We start from the raw sequence: 14729 nt of genomic DNA, 5'->3' as shown, positions 1-14729 counted from the left end.
GGACAGCTGGGGACTGAAGGAGGAGCAGGTGTGGAGGAGGGAAAGCTGGGTTCTGTGGGAGCTCCAAGGAGGTTTTAAGCAAAGAGATGTCGTGACGTTTCCCACATAGGGACGAGGGCGACCATCTGACTTCTTGAAGTGAATTTGTATTTGTTTCAATTTGAGAGAGTTGGGTTTTCCCAAATTCCACTTTTCAGTTCTAACCCCCCTTGGTGTCCCAGAACTCCGGTACCTGCGCAGCCCCCAGCCTCACGAATCCCTGCAGTGCGAGGTTGGCGGTGTAGTGTGCTCTGGGTCGTCATGCTCACCTCAGCCGTCTCTGCCCTAGGACTTGAAGCCTAGCAACATCGTAGTAAAATCAGACTGCACGCTCAAGATCCTTGACTTTGGCCTGGCCCGGACGGCGTGTACCAACTTCATGATGACTCCATACGTGGTGACGCGTTATTACCGGGCGCCTGAAGTCATCCTGGGCATGGGCTACAAAGAGAACGGTGAGTGCGGGCGGCGCCCTTGTGTGGCGGAGGCTCACCACTAGCAGTGTCCCCCTGGGCCACAGGAAACACCCTGGGCGGGCCCACAGGTGCAAAGTCATTAATCTCATGTATCCAGGGGCTGAAATCACCCGCTTATACAAATTCACTTTTGAAACGAGTACTTTTTTACCATCTCCAACTTTAACATGCTTAGTTAGGACACATGTGCAGGCCCACCACACCAGCAGTACCTGAAGACCTCCCCGGGCCCCCTCCAGGCCTCAGCCCCCATAGGGAGCTGTTACCCTGGTTTCCAGTGCCAAAGCCTGGTTTTTCCTTATTTTTTGAGCTTAGTACAAATGGAGTGATACATGCTGTTTTTTGTGTAAAACTGGTTTTTTAACATCAACACTTAACTTACTCGAACAATATCAGAGCCCTTTGTAACTTAGCTCTCGACAAATTTGTCAAAAAGAACTCAATCACAGTTACTCGCTAAGAGTCTGAAACTTAAATTTTTCAATGTTAAGCATAAAAAAAATAAAAATAAAAATATCAAATTGCTGATTAAAAAAAAAAAAAGAGTCTGAAACTTCGTGCTGGTGATCTGGATGGTCACCAGTGTTCCCCCCCCCCCAAGAGATGTCTCTCTATGGCTTCCTGGTGGCCCTGTTGGCTCCTCCCATAGTGCTAAGCAGGGCCCAGACAGTAGCCCTCTGTCTGGCCCTCAGGCCCCAGGGAAGCCCAGACCAGCGCACCTGCTCCCGGGAGGTCCTGCAGGCATGACAGGGTAGCAGAGGGTCGCGCAGTGGGCTTGGTGTCCATACTTGACGACAGCCGGGCCTGTCTTTGTTGGGAGGGGGTCTTGAGAAAGCTGCATGGGGGTCTCGGGCTGGTTTTAATCACCTGGTGTTTGGTAGTGGACATCTGGTCTGTCGGGTGCATCATGGCAGAAATGGTCCTCCATAAAGTCCTGTTCCCAGGAAGAGACTGTATCCTTCACAGGGAGAGACCCAAAACGGGCCGTGGGGGCGGGCGGGCGCCTGCCTGCACACAGCTCTGGGGGCACAGCCACCTCTTCTGTCAGCGGGTCTGTTTGTTTCCCATGCTGTAAAGTGCTGGACCCTCAGGCACTACAGCCCAGACTGCCGGAAGCCAAAGGCCACAGCGGAGGCCGGCAATCGTTCGCACCATGGGGACAGCTCACCCTTAGCTAGCCATTTATTTTTCCATATTTGTGTGTTTAGTACACTGTTAGAATTCCTTTTCCTCACCTTTGTTTTGTTCATGGCACTTCATAATTTTATCATTTCATTTTATTTTCAGTTGATATCTGGTCAGTGGGTTGCATCATGGGAGAGCTGGTGAAAGGTTGTGTGATTTTCCAAGGCACTGATCGTATCCTTCCCGGGACCTTCCTGGCCATGCTTTCCATAAATGGCGAGGCCAGCAGGAGCTCGAAAGGAAAATGTTGTACTTGTAGACTGTATCCTGGGGGGGTCTTTATTATGTTTGTTAAATTAGCGTCACAAACCAAGTGGTTCAGTTTTATGTTTTCTTTTTCACTTGACTACCTGTAATGACTTTATTGAGGCTTAGAGTTACATTAAACCAATTATGTTAGTTTTAATTTTATCAAAAATAGCTTAGGAATTGATTTATTCTGTCAAACATATTTTGATATTTAAATGAAAAATACTGTTTATTTAGATCATTCAGTTGTTTTAACGAGGAAGGTTGCTGTCTAAGTTAAACAGGCCAGTATTATTGTGTCATTCAATTATTAGTATACCATTTTGCTAGTTATTAGTATGGACTAAAATAATTTCCCCCAAAGTAAGAACTGAAGCACACTACATAAGACTGAAGTAAAAGAGATCAAAAAGAAGTTTGGTGAGGAACAGTATGTGTTAATTTTCTTGCCTGTTACTCTGCTAACATTTTGTAGAAATTTTTAAAAGATCCATCTAGAAGGTTCTTTTGTGACACACCTGGAGAAGTCTGAGTAAATATACTATGCAGAAGATTAACTTAAACTGTGGACAGCAAATCACATTAATAACACAGAGCATAAAGCAGACGAGACAACATGCTCGTTAGAGTAGCTTTCCTTGATCACGCTCCTCACATTCTCCCATCTTTAATATTTTTCACTCAGACATGCTCCCTTTTTCATTTGCGTTCTAACCACTTACGATTTCCATTAGTCTTTGATTTTGTTTTTGCCTTATGAAACCTTAAAGTGGTCTCTGTCCATTGGCAGATTGATGGTTATTTTTAAAGGAGATGGAGCTGTGTAGTCAGTGTTTTGTATGTATTTTATTAAAGTTATTTTAGTTTTTTATAATTTTATGAGGGTGACTTTCATGTAATATAAATTCTTTACAACACAAATGTGGAATGAAAAGATTTGTTCCTATCATTTTATTTGCCTTCCTTGACATTTTTCACATCACAGATTTTATGTGAAGTTAAATACAGCATTTTATTTTGTTCTAATAAATTCTGGCAGTTTTCCATTGCCTTTCCTTTGATTCGCTTGTTCCAAACTATAAATAAGGAGGTCTTTATCTTGCAAACAGACTCAGCTTAAAAGGGAAAAGTTGATGTATTCTGAAGATAAATAGTTTAGAAGGATCTACTTAACATTTCATTGGTCTCAATTCCTGTTCATTTTGTGCCCTTCCTTTTTTGAATTAAGAATGTTTTCTTCAGAAAGTATAAAAACTGTGGATACTTTCTGGTGCACTACAAAGTTAATTTGAAGTTCCTCCCTTAAGTATTAACATCTTGCCATGTCGGTAACTAATATTTTTATGTATCAGGCCACCTGATGTCATTCTCAAAATATATATACAGGGTTAACATCATTTTCCAAAGGCAATTTTTGCCCACTATTTCAAACATTAGATTAAAAATTACTAGAATGGGAAAAGAATCTGGCATCTAGACTGCAGTGCTCTGAGATGTGCTTCAGATCCATGACCTGGAGTAGAAGAGGACCTCCTATGCCACAGTAGCCCATCAGAGACAGGGAGCTGCCACCCTCAGGCGCACAGGAGTCCCGGCCTCCCTCAGCCTCGATCCCCCTTCAGCATAATGAGAGGTCCATGGGAGCCAAGGGATAGTAGTGCACGCACACACGCAGAAGGCCCACCAGGCTTGTTGGGGGTGATGTTTCCCTTCCCACCCTTTCACTTCCCCCCGTTAGTCTACAGAAATGACCCTTGATCATGAGCACACTAAACATTTACTCAGCACCTGCCCTTTTCTAGGCTCCGACTTGACTTATGTTGGAAAAGGTTGTTCCAGAGGCTGGGCTGAAGGCAGACAGACTCACGGACAAGAGCAGGAGCAGGGAGACGAGGGATGTTTCAGAGGATCAGTGGAAAGTGAAGGTGGTGAGAAGGGCTTGAGGGCTTCCCCATCCAGCTCCGGCAGCACATAGGAACACAGGAGTGAGGGAGGAGAATATGCTAGTGACTCCAGTGGCCAGAGCCCATCCCCCGAGCCTGTTCAGCTCCCCGGCTTCTTCCACAATAATGTGATTGCATTTTTCTAAGACAAACCTCCATTCCTTTTTTTTTTTAAACAACTTTTAAAAATGGGTTTTTAAACATTGCTGTTTACATGACTTTTTTTTTCCTGGCCTACATTCTCTGTTATCTTTGTTTACAGTCTCAGAATCACTTTCCAGCTCATAATGCCCATTATTCCAAGCCCCCTATGAACTAGGCAAAGCTGGTATTTTCTGCATTTTACAAACAAGCAAGTTGGGCGCCAAGGGAGACTGAGTGTCCAGCACCTGGCACATGGTTAGAGCACAGTGGAGTCCGAAACCCAGGTCATGTGCTCTGAAAGGAAGTAAGATGCACTCCAGGGTACTGCAGTGATGGTCAGGGTCAGTGCCAGAGGAATGAGAATGACCTCACAGAGCTGTCCATCTAAGCCCAGTCCTAGGCAGGCCCGTGGTTCCGTGGGAGAGGACAGGGCCTGGGCTCGAGAGCCCCAAGGCCCGGCTCATGCACCTTCCTCCGTGGGGCCTCTGCTTTCCCAGCCGTGACCCCGGGACGCAGGTCTGTCTACTTCAGCGAGCTTTCGAATCTAAGTAGCCTCGGTGTGAAAACTGATTTCGGTTTGCTAAAGTCCTATTTATCTAACTTCATCTTTCATCACCTCTATCATGGGTATCCTTCAGTTACAAGATAACTGTTATTTGGTCTAGAAGGGGAAGGCATACGTCCCATGGTGGGTCAGTCTAATATGCTGTGACCAGAGTTTAGAAAGGCACAGAGGTTTTAAAACTAGTCTTCACTTTGGAAACCCACACCGTATGTGCATATTGTATCAAAACACCTGTGGGATGGCCTCACTCATTACCTGTCAGTAGGTCAAAAGAGGGTTTTCGTGTTTCTTTGAATGATGCTACTTCATGTGACGTGACCATAAGGCCCTTCAGTTGTATTTTCCTCAAGAGACTCCTTAGATATTGATCAGTGGAATAAAGTCATTGAGCAGCTAGGAACACCGTCTGCGGATTTTATGAAGAAACTGCAGCCAACCGTGAGGAATTACGTAGAAAACAGACCGAAGTACCCCGGCATCAAATTCGAAGAGCTCTTTCCAGATTGGATATTCCCATCCGAATCCGAACGAGACAAAATTAAAAGTAAGAGGCCCTTTGTTTCCCTCATCCCTGTTTCCACAGTCTGGGCACCGCTCTCGGCCTCTTCGGGTCCTCGTTCCGACGCCTCTGGATGTGGGGAGATAAAATAGTGGAAGCCCTCGAATAAAGTGAGGTACAGGGCAGCCTGAAGTCTTAGAGACCTGAGCCCTCTACAGAATGGCCACGCTGAAACCTTTGGTCAAAATGAAAAGGTTCGAGTCCCTCTGAACCAGTCTTATGTTAATTATAGCAATTGGAAATCACAGTCTTTGGGTACAAGGAACCCTCGAGTTAAGATTCTAGCCCATAGTAGGATAAAATAAAGCTCCTCCTCCCCTTCTCCCGTGCCCATCACTAAAGCTGTGATTTAAGGGAAAGGATAGATTTCTTTCCACCTCAGGGTAAACTGTGCCTCCGTCAGAAAAGCCCCATCTCTCCTTTGCCTACTGATGTGACCTTTAATTGCCAAAACTTAGGTGAGTTACTGAGCATGTTGGTTTTTTTCTAACAAGTAATCTCTAGATTTTTTTTTTAAGTGTATGTTGCCAACGTTACATGCAGTTGGGTATAGGGGAGGCATCCATGAAGTGTTCGATCATGGGCAAACATGAGATCATTGTATGGCTTCAGAGGTCTGTTGTGATCCATCTGGAGGGGACATGAAGAGAAGAGCCTGCCGGTGCTCCATGCCGCATGTCAAGCAGTACAGCCCTTAGCTGGGCCCCTGGCCCTCCCTAGTGGCAGCTCTCCCCAGGCACCATTTCGGCCTCCTGTTGGCCTGTGTCCCCTTGGTGCCCTGTCCCTCCCTCCCCTCCCAGATCCAGAGCCAAGAAATTGAGGTCAAAAACCTGATGGTAGTGAAAGTAGCTTCTTGGCTTAATCGTAAAGAAAAAGCCTTGATTGATTTGGAACCTGCCAAAATTTCTCAAGGCGAATACATCTCTATTCTGTCTGCACTGTCACTGTGATGTTTCCTCTGTGATGTTCTGTGTCTCGGCATTCGTGTATTCATCTAATCATTTGTTTCCACCCTAGCAAGTCAAGCCAGAGATTTGTTATCAAAAATGTTGGTGATTGATCCCGACAAGCGAATCTCCGTGGACGAAGCTTTACGTCACCCTTATATTACTGTTTGGTATGACCCTGCTGAAGCCGAAGCAGTAAGCCTGTGTTCCAGAGGGACTTGTGGGGGAGGGCAAGGCGTATGTTTCCTCGGATCTTCCATGGCTCAGTCCGAACGGCTGCGTGAAGATAGCAAGTTCTAGATTTCATTTTTTTTTAAAGATTTTATTTATTCATCCGACAGAGAGCACAAGCAGGGGGAGCAGCAGAGTCTCCGCTGAGCAGGGAGCCTGATGCGGGGCTCGATCCCAGGATCCTGGGATCGTGACCTGAGCCAAAGGCAGACGCTTAACCCACTGAGCCACCCAGGTGCCCACAAGTTCTAGATTTCAGAGGACTCCTGACTACAAAGAGGCCAGGGGTCGTCCAAGACCTGAGTCCCTTTTGGGACCCTTGCTCCTGGGGCCGTTGCTCCATGTAGCTCAGGAGTGGACGGGCCTATACTATGGTGACACGTTGTCTTCCTTTATACACAAGCTGGAGTGGGATCGTAATGCCACCACTTACGAAGCCCCCAGCATGTGCCTGGCAGGGTGCCGCGTGCTTTGCCTGTAACAGCTTGTTTAGGCTACCCGGTCAGAGAGGCTAAGAAACTTGCTAAAAATCCCAGGGTTATCTGTCCTTCCCCAGAGGCACCCGCCAGAAGGTTCCCAGGGCAATTCCACTTGCGATTGTGGGCTCAGGGCCATTCTACCTTAGCAGCAGTGGCCTGAACGCTCTCTGGCTCTAAGACGTAATTCATGGGGGCAGGCTCGCTTTAGGGCTGGCCTGTGGGCTTCACCACCACAGTGAACAGTGTTTTAAGGAGCCCCATTTATCGACATGTGCTTTTGAAGCAGGTCTTTGGAACAGTCCTGTGCGAGTCGGGGATTGGGTAAGGGGGCTCTGACGTGAAGAACTGCAAACCTGAGCCGGCACAGTCCTCATCCAGGGCGGGTCACTAGGAAGCAGCTCATGATTACTGCTTCATAAGTACATTTGGGCAGATGCCGTGAGAGTGTTTAGAGATCATGTCATTATTAAGAGGACCACAATAGCTCCTTTTTTTTTCTTGGTTAATTTCTCCCTAATTATTTTGATTCGCAAAGTGACGTAACATCGCACTTCTGAAGAAACCTTTAAGGAGCCATGTATTGAATGAAAGTCACGTGATAAATAGATGAGAATCTCCCCAGCGATTTTACCGTCTTCATGCCTCGTTACATTTATAACTGTTGACTTCACGTGTCATTTAATTTTCAGCCACCACCTCAGATTTACGATGCCCAGCTGGAAGAACGAGAGCATGCGATTGAAGAGTGGAAAGGTAAAGGCAGATGGGACTTTGCCCCTCACTCGCCTGTGCAGTCACTTGTCAGCAGGAGCTTCTAGGGAAGCGGAAGAGGCCCTGCAGCCCCTCTTAGCCCAGGTTTTCCCACCCCCTAGTAGAGCAGGAACTTGCAGTTAACAAAGAAGAGCCGGTATCAGCTGCATACTGTGGCTTCTGAAGACTGTGAGATTCACCAAACAGCCCATGGGCAACTAAGCTCGTAACCAGGAGGTCGAAGAGCAATTCCCCATTAAAAAGCAGAATCAGTAGGAATTGAGAACCTGGTTCAGTGCAGGTCAAACATGGCAACGTGCTCTGCCCAAGCGGATTACGTCTGCTCTCCCCGGGGTGACCGGAGAGCCGGGGCCTGCATGAACATGGGCTCGGCAGAGCGACACACACAGCCACGCTCCGTGCTAGGGAGGTGCTCAAGGCATTCTCTCGGCTCACAAATGCCGAAACTCTAGGAATCCTTGATGCTTCCCCGGTAGGTTGTTTGCTTCACTTACAAGTCAGAATCAAGGAAACTAAGGGTGAAGCCAAGAAATGACTGATGAGTTTGGATAAATTTCTGGCCGGGCTGGAGGGGCTTCTCCCCCACAGCTGGATACCGGTTCCATTTGGAGAACCCCGAGTAATGAGAGAAATGCTTGCAAATGGCGCGAAAGCGTGTGGTACTTTCAAATGCTCCACGAGAACCACTTTGCTAGTCCCCCACCCCTTGTAGAACCCCTTTGGGTACAGAACCGCCTTCAGTCAGGTTGAGAAGATGTAATGTATCGAAACGTGGGTGTTTTGGTCTAGGTAGACAGTATTATTGAGTTAACCGTATATCACTGTTAAAAATAAGGCATTGCGTTGCCCTTGGAGTGGCCCCGATTGATTAGGAAGCAGGGTTCAGAGATGCAGAGAAACTGATGGAGGCTTCTCCCTTGCGTGTCTGTTTGAAGAGCTGATTTACAAGGAAGTGCTGGACTGGGAAGAGAGGAGCAAGAACGGCGTGGTCAAAGATCAGCCTTCAGGTTAGTGATTGCTTTGATAGCTTGAGCCCAGTCTCCTTTTCCCCGTCCAACTTTCCTAAATGGTAGCGGCGCGTGAGACGGCAGCTCACCCGGCCCTGGGTCCGAAAGCTCCTGATGGGAGGTCAGCTGCCTTTCTGGGGTGTCGCAGTGGCAGCAGCTGCCGGGCTCCTGCTTCAGGGGGTTAGAACTGGGTTGGAACCAGCCTGCTTCCATGCTGGCCTCTGCTCCTGCCAGCTCCACCTATAGATGAGGGAGCTGAATTTCAAATGTCACCACAGTGCATGACCCTCTCTGGGCAGGCCCCACCCGGCTCCAGAAGAAAATCCGTGCAAATCTAAGTAAAATGCAGTCTGGTTCCCTTGTGAGAAAGCTGTTCATCTAATTCTCCTGTATTTGTACTTTGCCTCCCTGGTGGCCGATTCCCCGTGGAACTGTCGGAGATAGAACACGTGTGGTGTTTGCCCAGGGTCGTAGGGTCCCATCTGCTTCCTGAGTGAGATCCTTCCACGTTATATTTATTCTCTCACTTGTCCCCCCGCCTAGAAGCCTGCACTCATGCACACGGAGGCACAGACTCTCTCTTGAATTTTCTGTTCAGCATGACGTACGTGTAAATTATCTGGAGATTTCGTAACTTCAGCACAGAATTAGGTGCCTGTGGTTAACAAGGCACAAATTGAAGACTGCAGGCCCTGGCCTCTGAGAGCTCAAATGTTTTATTTTTTGCTTGCACCAGACTAAAATACAGGCCCTAGGAAATAGCATAGTTTCATGTACCTTAAAGACTCAAAATGTCAATTTTCAGGATATATAAAACAAAAATAAAATGAGTAGGAGGCCACTAATTTTTTCCTTTTTGTTTGTTTGTATATAGTTTTTATTTTAGCATGGTTTTCTTAATTTAAAAAGCCAACATGTAGTACATCATTAGTTTCAGATGTAGTGTTCAATAATTCATCAGTTGCATAGAACACCCAGTGCTGATCACATCACGTGCCTTCCTAATGCCCATCCCCCAGTTACCCCATCCCTCCACCTCCCTCCCCTCCAGCCACCCTCAGTTTGTTCCCTAGACTTAAGAGTCTCTCAAGGTGTGTCTCCCCATCTGATTTTTTTCCATTGCGTTTTTATTACAAAAGAATTGTTCCAAGGTTACTGCTTTTTCCCTCGGACAAAGTATTGATGACTGTAGCTGAGACGTCTGATGACCCTCGAGCCCTTATTTGGGCTTCAGCCTTTTGTTACACTGAGAGTTGTAGGATAAATTCACCAACTTTCTATGAATATCTTTTTTTAAAGAGGCAGGTGTTTTTCAGCGTGATTATACGCATGCATGGATATGATTTTCAGCTCCCGGGAAGAAAAGGAGGATGTTTGGGATCCTGGGCCCAGAGAAGGACTCCAGGAAAAGCTGGGCACGGGCAGCTGGCTCACCACTTGTCCACACTGGCAGTGAGGCCTGGAGCCACGCCAGCCGTGGGGGGGACGGCCCCAAGGCTCCACTGCCCAGACCCGCAGCAATGTCGTGCGTCAGATTTTATTCTCCTTGGTTTTCTTAGCACAGATGCAGCAGTAAGCAGCAACGCCACTCCGTCCCGGTCGTCGTCCATCAACGACATCTCGTCCATGTCCACTGAGCAGACGCTGGCCTCAGACACAGACAGCAGCCTCGACGCCTCCACGGGACCCCTCGAAGGTTGCCGGTGATAAGGCACGACCCGCAAGCTCGTCCTCAGTGAAGGAATTCTCGCTTCCATGGGCCTGAAATGCTTGGGGGTTGATGGAACCAAATAGAAAAACTCCATGTTCTGCATGTAAGGAACACGATGCCTTGCCCCTGCTCAGTTCCAGTAGGATTGCCTGCCTAGATTTCACAGTGAAGCAGACTGTGTCTGAAGAACACAAGTGCGAGCCACACTTGTAGAGAAGTTGTGCAAGGTCATTTCAGGTGAGCAATTAGAGTAGATGATTTTGTTTTACTTTTTTTTAAAGTTGTACGGTAATAGTGACAGTTTCTCATCCTTTGTAACCGTTGGGACTTATATGCATGTGACCACGTGTGCTTGCTCAGGCTTGCCCTCTAGCACTTTGGAAATCAGTATTTAAATGCCAAATAATCTTCCAGGTAGTGCTGCTTCTAGAATTCTCTCTTAATCCTTTTGAGTAATTTGGTGTCTGTCCAGGAAAAAAATAGGTTTATGTGTATTAATTGGCCACCATCATATTATCATATCTTACCTTCTTTTACGGTATGATTTATTCTATCTTTTGTATTTCAGAAGGAATATAAGTAAATCTATTTAATAAATAAAAAAGATACAACTTTTCTTAAATCTGTCATGTTTTGGGCTGAGAATTATCACTGCTAAAACCAAGACACCTTTGTGGACACTGTTTGCTCTAAATTGTCTTAGTCTGGGATGACTGTACCTTTAGCTTTATTGCAAGATAAAATTTTCTGTTTTGTGCTGCTTAAGACATATATGCCTTTAAAATCCTAATCTACCCTCGCTCCTTTCTCCTGGTCTTCTGGACTCGTTAATTTAAACTGCCACCTAAAACTTCGCCTTCTTTGTTAGATGCCTAACACTCCATGTCAATAACATGACGACAGATTCTCAAATCCATTAGTGGCGAGAGTAGAATTTGACAAAACGGTCACTGAAGATGACTGCAGCAGTGACTTCCTGAACACTTGCTCCCTCCGAGACTGGTCAGGGTCCTTCCCCAAGAGAGGCACCATCTCCCAGGAGAGAGTTTTCGGTTTCCAACCTAACGCTCTTACACAATTTTCTTTTTTTGCTGAAAGAAACCCTGTAAACCGCCCCCCCCACCCCACCCCCCAGCTTGGATCTGTTTTAGGAAGCAAGGCGATTCAGAATGCCTCTGGGATGGTGGTGTTTTCCAGTTCATGGAACATTTCCTTTTCCTAAAGGGAAACCCAGGGATCTTCTGGGAAACCCCCTCATGGGGTTGTGGAGGAAATACCCTTAGGAGTAGTGATTAACTCTTGAGTATTTTCTGATTTAAAACCGCTCACCTGAAATTGATGCTTTCAGACTTTCTGATGTGGATATCACTCGGAGTTCCCTAAGCTAGAGTACTGGATTATCACGGCGGAACTGGGCTTACCATGGTCACATTTTGGCTCACTGTGCTTATCCCTTGAGCTTCTTCTGTTACAAATTCATATCCCGTGTTTAACTCTTTGGGAAACTATTGGGTCAACTTCTATAGAATGTGTTCTGAGGAGGAACTTGGATAAGAAAGTTTATTATAAATGTTATCTAAAACATAGGATTCTCTCCGTCACTTGCATCTCATTGGTTGGTCTTATCTGTGGAGACTGGAGCCCTTGATGAACAAAATTCATGTTGAAGTAACAGTTTTATGTTGTGAGGTTTAGACGTATTCAAATACAAGATGGAAATGCTGACTTGGATTGAAGCAGAAACACCTATGATGTGGCTTAGGATGGCTTTGGTTTCGGAGGCCTGATGGTACAGTGAAGAAAGTTATCATTATCCAAATATAAACATCTTAAAACGGCCTTCTCTCTAATATATGTTCTTTAAAAAGACTTCACTCAGTCCGTCTTTAAAAAAGAAAAACAGAGAGAGAGGAGCATTTAAAAAATGTGTATCTGGGGCGCCTGGGTGGTTCAGTTGGTTGGGCAACTGCTTTTGGCTCGGGTCATGATCCTGGAGTCCTGAGATCAAGTCCCACATCGGGGTCCCTGATCAGTGGGGAGTCTGCTTCTCCCTCTGACCCTCTCCCCTCTCGCCTCTCATGCTTTCCCTCTCTCTCTCAAGTAAATAAATAAAATCTTAAAAAAAAAAAATGTGTAACTGCCCTAGGCCTCGGTGAACGCAGCATGGGGATCTGAGGGCACACAGGGCTCCTGCTTCTGAGGGCCCCTTTGTGAGTAGAGCCGGGTGCCCCTGCAGACTGGCTTTCTGCTCACTTCCTCCTCCGTGCATTCACAGGGGAAGCCTGCGTCCCTGTGGACGGGCTTCCTGCCATGCCCACCTTCAGTAGAAATACCTCGCCCCACGTCAGGGTCCTCCCTCCTGAGCTGAGATGCGCCGGGTCCTGGTGCAGTATAGACAGTTTCAAACTGCTCTAGAGGGATGAGGGCCGACGTTGGAAAAAGAACTAAAACGTGCTCAACTTTCTGGTCTTTTCTATTTCATTTTTGTAATTTATAGTGTACATAACCCTGGAAGTAACTACTTTGGACACATATTTTTATAAACTAGGAAATTTATCATTAGCCTGGGACTTGGACTAGGTTTATTTTATCTGTTGGCTTCATTTTCAGTCAAAAAGGAAATGACTGCCTCCCTTCGGTCAGGTCTTGACCTCCAGTGCAGGTTTCTGAGAGTAGATGGGGTCTCTCAGAACAGGAGAACATTCTAGAAACACAGACTGCCCAGTATTGATCAGTTGGGATCATGGAAACGGCAGTGAGGCTCTGTTCTGTCTGGGACCCAAAACCCAGAGCCTCTGAGCGGGTAGGAGAAAACCCTTGGCAGGGCCCCCGCTGATGCCCAGAGGCCCTGGCTGGACTGCTGGCTGAGACACTGGTTTAATCCAGATGCAATGCCCTGTCTGTCATGGTGACTATGTGTGAGTTCAATGGATTTCTAACGTCGTCCTCCGGTGTTGCGTGCTGGCAGCCAGTACAGGCGTGACCTTCGGGCTGCAGCTCTCAGAAGTAATGTTGCCTAATGTCTTATAATAAAATACATCATGTGTGTCTTGATTGGTGGAAATAATACAGATATATTTTAAAAGAAGAAATGTAAAGCATGTCCGGTTTTTGTGTGGTTTCAAGTGACACTTGGCTGTATTTTCTACATCACCATCTCTGATTACAGATTTGACGTGAACTCGGGTCGGTGTTGGTGTATCATCTCCATCAATGTCAAGCAAGTGTTGCTAATTGGCAGGCAAACCATTTCTTTTACGTCTCTGACTGAAAAGATGTTTCTGCAAACTCTGCATCTCAGTTTTCAGAAATAATGCAAGTATACACAATCGAATATCCTGAGTACTGGCGCAAGCATTTTCCTCACAGGGCGTGGCCAGTGGGTCCCCACCTGTCGTGCTTAGAATCATTCCCAGTGCCTGTCTGCTTGTGGTTTTGTACACGGGATGAGCCACTTGGATTTTGCTTCTGGGTTTGAGGCGCTTTAAGAAGTCCACTCCTCAGGGATGCCCGGGTGGCTCAGTCAGTAGGGCATCCGACTCTTGATCTCAGCTCAGGGCTTGACCTCAGGGTCAGGAGTTCAAGCCCCACGTTAGGCTCCACACCCAGTACACTACTTAAAACCGCAGGACTAACAGGGCCCTCAATGGCTTTCTCTTCTCTGCCTAAAAGAGCTAGAATCATTCCAGATAGAGGAGTATCGGACTGATTTGTAAAGTTCCCTAGAGAAGGAAAACATTTCTCTTAATATGGGTCTGGGCCCCATTATCTCTCTTTCCCCCTTCAGACTTTCAATGCAGACGGTAAAAAAAAAAAAATCCTTTTTATTTATTAACTGTAATGGTTAAGTGTAGTCGTAAGGGGGGGTTTTGGTAGGGGGAAGGGTAATCTTTCAAAATAACCTAACGTTGTCCCGATCCTCCTATGGCTCTTCGTATGAATTTAAGCGTAAGGTTCCCTCTGGCAATAAGGCAGTCACAATATTTTGTTTTCAGACCAGGAAAACTGGTAACAAATGGAGAGTGGCCAGTCATGTCTTGTTGAGACCATCTGTGACCAGGATTTAGGAAGGATGTGCCTGTCACAGCCATGGGGATTTTGTCCTTCCCCGAGTTCTCAAGGCCCTGGGCCACACTCCTTCACGCTTTGAAAGAGCCAGGCTTTGTGGGCCCAGAGTCCTTGTGAGCAAGGGTGTTTGCTACCACCCCCTCTCTGTGGGCACTTGAAAGTTGGAAGGGAAGTTGGAGTGAGTTCTCTAACACAGCCCCAGGCCCAGGGAAGAGCAGGGAGGAAACGCGGGCTTGCCGGTCTACACACTGCCTTGTGTCCTGCAGGTGCACAACTCACTCTTCTTTTAGCCGTAAGCCCTGTTGGGGGGTCTGAGGGAAACGGTGTCCCTCCCCCAAGAAAAATGCCATGAACA

At 46.7% G+C, this 14729-nt stretch overlaps 1 protein-coding gene across 7 annotated transcripts in view; it reads left to right on the top strand.

Moving 5' to 3' along the window:
• LOC111158897 (mitogen-activated protein kinase 9) overlaps positions 1 to 13500 on the top strand; it is a 51463-nt gene extending 37963 nt beyond the window's left edge. For 4 of the 7 annotated variants that reach the window (XM_022521203.1, XM_022521200.1, XM_022521202.1 and 1 more), the window contains 7 exons: positions 329 to 494; positions 1803 to 1874; positions 4963 to 5145; positions 6178 to 6302; positions 7507 to 7570; positions 8524 to 8595; positions 10160 to 11385. In XM_022521203.1, the coding sequence (XP_022376911.1) occupies positions 329 to 494; positions 1803 to 1874; positions 4963 to 5145; positions 6178 to 6302; positions 7507 to 7570; positions 8524 to 8595; positions 10160 to 10302 (825 nt within the window). In that variant the 3' untranslated portion in view covers positions 10303 to 11385. Of the gene's footprint in view, positions 1 to 328; positions 495 to 1396; positions 1469 to 1802; positions 1875 to 4962; positions 5146 to 6177; positions 6303 to 7506; positions 7571 to 8523; positions 8596 to 10154; positions 11386 to 13475 lie in introns of those variants that run through there. The other 3 variants (XR_002641387.1, XM_022521204.1, XM_022521206.1) reach the window with 3 other exon arrangements.
• The last annotated feature ends 1229 nt before the right edge of the window (positions 13501 to 14729 follow it).

The sequence above is a fragment of the Enhydra lutris genome, unplaced genomic scaffold (assembly GCF_002288905.1).
Source record: "Enhydra lutris kenyoni isolate GAN:26980312 unplaced genomic scaffold, ASM228890v2 scaffoldscaffold64, whole genome shotgun sequence".
NCBI lineage: Eukaryota > Metazoa > Chordata > Mammalia > Carnivora > Mustelidae > Enhydra > Enhydra lutris.
This window is presented reverse-complemented; position numbering and strand designations above follow the sequence as displayed.